At 37.5% G+C, this 8,735-nt stretch overlaps 1 protein-coding gene across 7 annotated transcripts; it reads right to left on the bottom strand.

Moving 5' to 3' along the window:
- Positions 1-1,497: 1,497 nt before the first annotated feature.
- LOC111910625 (methylthioribose-1-phosphate isomerase) lies at positions 1,498-4,695 on the bottom strand. Of its 7 annotated transcripts, XM_042900819.2 has the most exons (10): positions 3,934-4,695; positions 3,558-3,859; positions 3,315-3,396; positions 3,076-3,218; positions 2,883-2,988; positions 2,622-2,760; positions 2,413-2,501; positions 2,226-2,276; positions 2,004-2,145; positions 1,498-1,814 (listed from the first exon to the last, which is right to left on the bottom strand). In XM_042900819.2, exons 4-9 carry the CDS (start codon positions 3,192-3,194, stop codon positions 2,053-2,055), a joined length of 597 nt encoding a protein of 198 aa, XP_042756753.1. In that variant the 5' UTR covers positions 3,195-3,218; positions 3,315-3,396; positions 3,558-3,859; positions 3,934-4,695; the 3' UTR covers positions 1,498-1,814; positions 2,004-2,052. The 7 variants fall into 7 exon arrangements, 6 of the variants coding, with proteins under 6 accessions (XP_042756753.1, XP_042756749.1, XP_042756750.1 ...); XR_006190024.2 differs by having other exon boundaries at positions 1,498-1,612; positions 1,690-1,814; positions 3,076-3,859; XM_042900815.2 differs by having other exon boundaries at positions 3,076-3,497.
- Between the last annotated feature and the right edge of the window lie 4,040 nt (positions 4,696-8,735).

The raw sequence follows: 8,735 nt of genomic DNA, 5'->3' as shown, positions 1-8,735 counted from the left end.
ATGCAATTAAGAAACATATAACATACTCACTTGGTATTCAAAATTTTTAAACAAATAATAAAATAATAAAGTATGATACTTTTAATATAAGTCAGATTCTGACATTTAGTTAACATCATTGGTACTTTTTGATCGTACCATAAAAGTCAACATTTCTATCTTTATATATTTATAAAGTGACATCAACCACAACATGTTAAATACTTAAATTTACGTCCAATACGATCAATAGACGAAATAATCTGGTAACAAAATTATTATATCACTATTTTGTCTATTAAAATAACTTTGTACATCAACTGGTGCAAGTAAATGCACCAGGACAATTGCTACTTGTTCATAAACGTCGACTTAGAATTTGTATGATTGAATACCATGTGGTCCTACACATGTCAACTCTTCCACAAGTTGTAGGTGTCAATATTGTTGAAGATAACTTGGTTTGTTTTTATTAACCACTCGGTTTTTATTAAACGGCTAGCAACTAGGTAGAATCGAAAATGTTTTCTCATGTCAGCTTATTGTTAACAAAAGGTCTAGTCGATTTAAAACCACCATAACACCCACCAAGTCGTCATAAAAATAGCTTCCAATGCCTCTTATTTTTTGGAACAACTAAATTTTATTCACGAAACTAGCAATGTGCTAAAAGTTACAAAGAAATAGCTAGAATTAGGTTTTGAAACAAATTGACAATATCCTATGCTTCTTACTTAATTGTAGGAACTCGTAAAGAATCAATCTACAAAAGAATTTTATGACTGATGTACAAGTGGATGTTGCAGTATCAATCCATCAAAAGATTTTATTCCAAGTTTTAGTTGTTACTTCATATTCAACGAAAAGATGATCCAACCTCTTATAATGGATATTCACTTTCTGTGGAAGAAATCAATTACATCATCTCCCACACCCCTAATTCACTTATCCGCTTGATTAGGCGTTTATTGTATAATGGAATTGTGAAAAACATTAACCAAAGAAAACAAACGAAGACCGTGAAAATGACTGGTATACCCTTAAGAATTTTACAAGATTTCCAAATATAATGTTTATGTATTTTGCTCCACTACTAGAAAAAGGTTAATAGAGTACGGTTGAAATTATGAATATAGTACGTACATAGAGGCCGTATTAGTAGATGGGTGTATTAGATTACATGCCTAATAGAGTACGGCTATTTAGCCGTACTATATGTATCCTATCTACTTTTTACAGCCATCGCATACAATCATCTAATACGACATATATACACATCTAATACACCCATACACAACCGTACTTGATATGAATCCTCTCAAACACACACCCATCTAATACACCATACGATCTCCTCATACAACCGTACTAGATTACTCATAAAACCGTACTAGATGTCAAGATACCAAACCCAGACTCCTTCCTAGTGGCCATTCTTAATTGCATTCCAGCTCTATTCAGCATCCAATTACAAACTTCATGTTCTTTGATTCTAAATAAAGGGACAACAGTCAAAAGTAATATCAATAGACACCTGGATATATTTTCTAACTTCTAGAGGTAAAATATAATTGAAATTTCATCTTTATTTTCCTTCTTATGAATAGAGAACATATGGAGTCAAAACACTGTCCTGTTTACACAACCAACAAAATCTAATCTTAAGGACAATGATGAATGAAATAAGTGAATAGTTGGAAAATTACTAACCTATATGAGACCATGTTACCGACAGTTGGGGGATTTGATATTCTCATATATAAGGTGATACTTCAAATTTCTAGGCACATTAATTGCAGATTCTTGATAGTCAAAAGCAAACAAAGCCTCACCACCTAGGGGCACAGATAGAAAATTAGAAAAAGGAATAATAAGAACAAAATCATGTGTGTGTGTGCGCCAGAGGGCAGAAAATACATTTTCCTTCCATTATAAGGATGATGAGCGTGAGTCTTTCAAGTATTCTAGAAAAGGACACAAAAAGACAACAAAATATTGAAAGGTCAATCCAAAATAAGACTTACTTGTGACCATCATTCATAACATCTTGTGCGATAATCTCCATGATATCTTTTAGGCTCCTCTTTTTTGCATTGGCACAAGGTGTTCGCAGAGAGCTGAAGTAACCCATTTAAATCTTGAATGTAACATGCCAAATGTCCTTATCTAAGGATTAAACAGAACATGATGATGATGTCATATTTCTATTTCAAAATTTGGTAAACTAAAGATATATGTGTACTAACCTCACCCAAGTGGCTGAAGGACACATAGATTCCACCAATAACTTGAACACTCTTAAAACCAAAATGTAAAAAAAAATAAAATAAAGTTAGTAACTTATATTATATTACTATATGTTAAGAGAACTTAAATAGAAATTTAAAAATATATAAAGAAAAAAGATGATCTATTGTATTGTTATACACACACCTCTGCCATGCCATACCAGTGTAATGACACTTCTTTCGATTGTGCAAGTTCCACTTCTTTAATCTGTTTCTTTAACTTCTCTTTAACACCTTTTTTATGCAATAAAACAATAAGAAACTCCACTTTTTATGCAGTGTCACCTAAAATCAAATTTAATTTTTTAGATTAAAAGTAAAAAAAGATTTGTGGGTAAAATAGTAATAACATACCATTAGCAGTAACACGATCAGCTCCAACAATGATAGCATGGATAGATCTAGTTTTCATTAAAGCAGCAGCTGCATAATCTCCTATAAGAGTCGCGGGTATTTTGTCATGAACTAATTTATAAGCTGTCAATCTTGATCCCTACACTTTCACAAATGAATAAAAGCAGTATTGATCGAGTCAGACATTTCATCGAACACTTAGGGTGCACACACAACTAAAGAACTATTCCATATTTCCATGTAATAATGAAGATTGTTTACTTGGTTAAATGGACGGGTTTCTGTACAATAAGCTCTTCCTAGTACTCTATCATCATGTAGTGCACGGATTACTCCAAGAGCAGTTCCAAATTCAGCTGTTGCAAGACTATTGAAATGAAACAATAAAGAACAAATCATAAGAACATGTAGCTCAAGATCTAGAGTTTGTCATGTGGAGAGGGAGATGACTAACCTGGCAGTATTACAATGTGTCAAAACAGGAAATTTCTTAGATTCCTTTTGTTGAATTTGAATGAAAGAAGATCCATATGACCCGATTGCTTTATTGGAAGCAACATCATCTTCCAACATTACTTCAGCAACTTCAATGTAAGCCTGAAAAAGCAAAGAACAAAAAGCAACTAAATCAAACATGAATACATGATATGAATTACAAGGAGAGAGAGGAATTGCAAGGAACGCTTGATTAACATCTGTAGCAGTTGCAGCAGAGTTCGTTACAATCTCTGTAAGTTTAGTTGCAGCATCTGAAAGATTCACAGCTGTTGGACAACTGTGAAACAGTAGAACAAATCAGGAAAAAGTTCTGAGGAAACACTACACTTCAGCAGCATCTCGAATCTCCAAATAGATCGTATCAAGAGGAAGTTTTCTCTGCTCAAAACAACAGTTACAATTATATGAAATGAAGTGAATATGAAGGCGAAAAGGGACCTGATCAAGTAGTTAAAGTGAGCCACGGTGATAACAGATGGCTTGCAGAGATGAGTCGGCTTGAGATGCCATTGATGGAAATTGGAAGCAACTGCAATTCAGCAGAAAAGTAAACCAATCTTAACGAAATTAAAGATTGGTTACAAATAAGTTGGATTGAGTTGCAGAACACATGTAGACGAAGACGAAACTTGCTGGAGGGACGTGACTCGTGAGTGAGGTGATCGACGGAGTCGGAGTCGGAGGCGGCTTAAGGCGAATGATATTCAAAGTAGAAAGGTGAAAAAAAGCTTCTCAAATATCTACAAGAAGAACTACAATCATCTTGATGGTAATCGGTGGATTTATTTACAAGAATTTGAAATCATCGACTTACCTCAACTTGACCTTGTAGTGACTGAACGTAATTGATGATTTCATCGAGCTTGAGTGCTTTTCCAGTGACCTAAGAACATGATTTCACATTTTGATTTCATCGACAATGAGTGCCTTTCGAGTGGCCTAAGAACACGATTTCGAATTGGCGACGAAGACGAACCGGAAGCCTTTAAAGGTGGCGACATGGCAGTGGTGGATTCTCTTTCTACGACACTGGCGGCTCTGAGTTTGATGACACAGGCGGTGGAGGATTGTCTTTCTACGACACCAGCGGCTCTCAATTTGATTGAGGAGGAAGACGAAGCAGTAAGCGGTGGAATGTATTTAGGGCTTAACCAAAGAATGGGCGTTGGGAAGAAGTAGACGATAATGGAGTCGCGGTTGCGTTTGTGGAGGCTTCGTAGTTGGAAAGATATCCTATAATCGGAGAGCAACAACGTATAGGGCGGTGGTGGTGACAGGGTTTTGGCTCTGAACTGTAAAGAACAAAGACGGTTAGGTTAATCTAGTAATTTGGAAGATAGATGGTGCTGGGGAAGAATGGTCGTCTTTGATTGGAAGTCGACGGCGGTGGGAGACACTCGGAAGGGTCGAAGAAGCAGCAGATGGCGGAAGGTGAATGGAAAAGCTACTGTAGACAAGCCTCCCCAGATTTAAGTGTATATATAATACGCCTTTAATTAGAAACATATATCCCTTTCTAGTACGGGTTTTTTTATATCCGTATTATATTATGGTGTATTGTATTAACCTTTTTACAGTAGTGCTCCATTAATCTGTTTTGGAAGTACACAAAGAAGTAGCTAGTTGACACTTGAAGGTTCAAGGTTAAAGGGTTGACTATTTAAGGGTTAATTTGGTCATTTGGAAACCAGCACATAGAAAAGATTCTTGCGTGCCACACGGATACTTGAACGTTGAAATGAATATTCCAACTAAATTAAGATATATAAACTATTCAATTGGTATATTTTTTAATAATTTAAATAAATACTAAGACAATAAATAAAGCACATCTCAAACTTTTATTACTAGTACATATTTATATAAGTTAGCGTCGTGCGTAAGCTTTTGATAAGTTGAGGAAGACTTTGTAAGCTGGAGTGTTGATCAATATTTTTATCATCAATGTATATAGAATGATATTGTTTTAATGTTTTGTACCAAAGACTTCATATTATGGACGTGTTCGGAAAATTATTTTTATGAGTTTTTAGCCTTTAGCTTTTAAGAAAAAGTTTGCCAACAAAAAAAATTGTTCGGCTTTACGACATATAGCTTTTATTTTAAATAAAAAGCTTAGAATTTATAAATCATTTCAAATTGCTTTTTTGAACTTTTACTTTTTAGTTTTTAACTAATTTTACATCTTTAAAAACAATTGTTTTTGTCAAAAAATTGTACAAATAAAAGCACCATATACCAATTGCGAACTAACTGCAACAACTAGTTCTACCAACATGTCCACATATGATTCTTCAAACAAAATGTGATCCTTTCTTACGCTAAATAAGGTAAATCGTGCCTTATTTTCAGCTTGAAAGTCAATGAATGAACAAAATGACAAAGGATCCTTAGATTTTCAAAATTGCGAAAATCAAGAAAATGGATAAATGTCATCCTCATTAATGTGTGATGTGTCCAATAGACAACATGACCATGAACCAGTATCAGTTGGGCACTCGACTTCATTTCAGTACAACATTTCATCCGCAGACCGATGGTCAGAGCGAGCAGACTATTCATACCCTCGAGGATATGTTGCGTTCTTGTGTGTTGGACTTTGGTGGGAGTTGGGATAAGCATATTCTGTTAGCGGAATTTTTGTATAACAACAGCTATCATGCTAGCATTGATCGACCTCCTTTTGAGATGCTCTACGGGAGGAAATGCAGGACCCCGATTTGTTGGGGCGTGGTCGATCAGCGGGTTATAGGGAGTACCGAGGTGGTACTCAAGACCACCGAACTGATTCAGCAGGCGCTAGACAACAGAGATTCGGAAGAAGAGTTATACTGACAGGCGCCGGTTAGACTTAGAGTTTATGGTGGAAGATATGGTTATCCTGAAGGTTTCACCTTGGAAAGGTGTCATCCGGTTCAGAAAGCGGGGCAAGCTGGGCCCCAAGTATATTGGTCCCTTTAGGTTTTTGGGTCGGGTGGGCCGGGTTGCGTATCGTTTAGATTTTCCAGCCGAGCTCAGTCAGATTCATAGCACATTCCATGTCTCTCAGCTGCGGAAGTGTTTAGTGGAAGATTTTGCGGTGGTACAATTGGAGGATATTCAGGTGGATGACCTCCTGAATTATATTGAGAGGCCGGTGACGATTATGGATCGGAAGATGAAATCCTTGAGGAACAAGGTTGTTGAGCTAGTGAAGGTGCGGTGGCAGCGCCGCAAGGGAACGGAGTGGACTTAGGAGCCCGAGGATGAGATGAGAGAGCACTACCCTGAGTTATTTGAGTCGGCGGACTTCGAGGACAAATTCTGATTCAAGTGAGGGAGATTTACAACACTCGGTTCCAAGTATGAACTGATTCCAAAATGTTCTCATAATTCTCTTTGAACACCGTGTGGTGAAGCCGCACCACGACGTATAGGTAGGCCTTTGGACCGCGAACTTTATTGGACCAACACGGCGTGTTTGTGTCATTACACGGCATGTTGGTGGCTGGTGAAGAAACCCTAATTTTTAGGGTGTTGCACCCTATTTAAAGGCCTTAAGTCCTCATGGCTAGCTTCCTTACCAGCCTCCATTGCCACTAGAACCCTAAAATCAATCCCTAAGTCTGTTGGTGGTGTTCTTGAGCTAGTAAGAAGCTCTTGGTGCTCATTTTTGGCCTTTGTGAAGGAATAGGAGATCTTGAAGTTGCCTTGTTTGGTGGAAAGGCTTTGGATAAAAAATCTTCTCCCCTTGTGCTAGCTTTCTAAGGTATCAAGTTTGAACCTTGACTTGTAGATGTCTAGATCTCTCCATGTTGTGCTTTGTTGTGCTTTTGGCCCCTTTTTGGGTTGATAAGAGGGTGAAATCGTTTTAAGGGCTTGTTATTCCAGATCTGGGTTGGTTTTGGACTCTTTGAGCATAAAGGTGCAAATAAAGGTGTAAGCTTTATGAGTTAATTGGTCGCATGCATGTTTTAAGTCACTTATTAAGTCCCTTTTAGCTTAAGAGCTTCATTTAGACATGCATGAACGTAAAGTTGGCAAATTTACGTGGTTTTCCAGCTCAAGGGAGTCAGATCTATATTTTGGGGCTATGTCTTTAACGATTAAGTGCTTATTGGTTAAGCCCTTGCTCTATTAAGCCTTATGGTTGGGTTTTGGACCCTTTTTGATAGTCCCTATGGGTAAATTTGTAAACTTTACCCTTCCAAATCTTATTTCGGTCTAGATCTGAGCTTTAGAGCTCTTAGAGTTGAAGAAGGCAACTTAATGTGTTAAGTTGTTGGAACTCAGGCAAACATGGCGTGTTTGCAAGTCAACACGATGTGTTGGCTGGGGTTTTCCCCGACTATTTGGATAATGGCGAAACACGGCGTGTTGGGTCAACATGGATTGTTGACACTGACATTGACTTTTGTCTTTGACCAAGTTTGACCTAAAAGGGGGTGCTGAGGTATTTTGAGTGGAATCTAAGGATTTGTTACTATTTAGGTGTCGGGTTGAGCTGATATTCGGAGTCGGGATCTATTTCAGTTGTCTCTCAGATTCAGAGGTCAGTTTCCTCACTGGGTTTAGCGGGTCGAAGACACAAATGCTGAAGCATGTTTATGCTATGTTAGTATGCTAGCTGTTTGTGTGACTTTTGCATGTGTTAACTCCTAGATGTATGAAAGGTAAATGTATGGATATTCTCCATGCAAAAATGAGGTGTCAACCATAAGTCAACCCCCCTCTTGCAATTATTTTATTTTATTTTATTTGCTTAATGGGCCGATCGGATTTGGAGAGGGGAGAAAGAAAGGAGTTCGGGCTTGGATTTAAAGTGTAACCGACACTCCTCAAGCCCAATAAGGCTTTTTGGCCCATAATGGCCCATATACAGGTTTGCGGCCTAATGAGGTTAAATGGCAATGGTTTTCGGCCCAAGAAGCTTGAAATAATTCTTCATGGCCCAATAAGGCCCAATATGGGTCTTATGGCCCAATAAGGCCCAATATGGGTCTTATGGCCCAATAAGGCCCAATATGGGTCTTATGGCCCAATATGGCATTATATAGAGATTTTTGGCCCAATTATGGCCCAAAAGTGGGGTTTTCGACCCAAAGGAGCCAAGTTGAGGGGTTATTGGCCCATTAGGCCCAATAAGAGAGTTTTGGCCCTTTAAGGGGTTTTGACCGAGAGAGTTTGTGTTAAGGCCCAAAGTGGTGGAGTGGTCATTGCTCATTGAGTTATATTTTGGGTTTACACGAAGAAGGTTTTGGCTTGAAACAAATTCTGGATGTATAATCTTGTATAATTTTGAAATTAGCTTATACTACACATAGCGTTACACAGTTACATCAAGGATGCTAGTTGTATCTGGATAGAGATTGCTAGCCCTAAAATGCTAGTTGTGACAGACCCCTTCTGAAATGAAGTCGCATACACCTGGGTAATTATTTGAATTAGGTTAGTATATTGTTATGTGGTAATATTATATAGTGAATAGGAGTATTTAATTTCTTTTGTCCACTAACAATCTTGATAAATAAACTGCTTTGTTGTGTATTAATGTAGGAGATCTACAAAAGTGAAGGCTAAAGAGATGACATACTAGACTTTCAGCTTTTGGATTTGCAATTTATTGTTATCATCTTT

The sequence above is a fragment of the Lactuca sativa genome, chromosome 4 (genome assembly GCF_002870075.4).
Source record: "Lactuca sativa cultivar Salinas chromosome 4, Lsat_Salinas_v11, whole genome shotgun sequence".
Taxonomy (NCBI): Eukaryota; Viridiplantae; Streptophyta; class Magnoliopsida; order Asterales; family Asteraceae; genus Lactuca; species Lactuca sativa.
This window is presented reverse-complemented; position numbering and strand designations above follow the sequence as displayed.

What these genes read in the sequence shown, in the direction of transcription:
- LOC111910625 (XM_052770144.1), bottom strand. Translation starts at nt 3,257, where the DNA reads ATGTTTGATTTAGTTGCTTTTTGTTCTTTGCTTTTTCAGGCTTACATT. An exon ending in ACACATTGTAATACTGCCAG is followed by an intron (nt 2,989 to 3,075) that starts GTTAGTCATCTC and finishes TCATTTCAATAG; the next exon opens with TCTTGCAACAGCTGAATTTG. An exon ending in ACTGGTATGGCATGGCAGAG is followed by an intron (nt 2,277 to 2,412) that starts GTGTGTGTATAA and finishes TTTGGTTTTAAG; the next exon opens with AGTGTTCAAGTTATTGGTGG.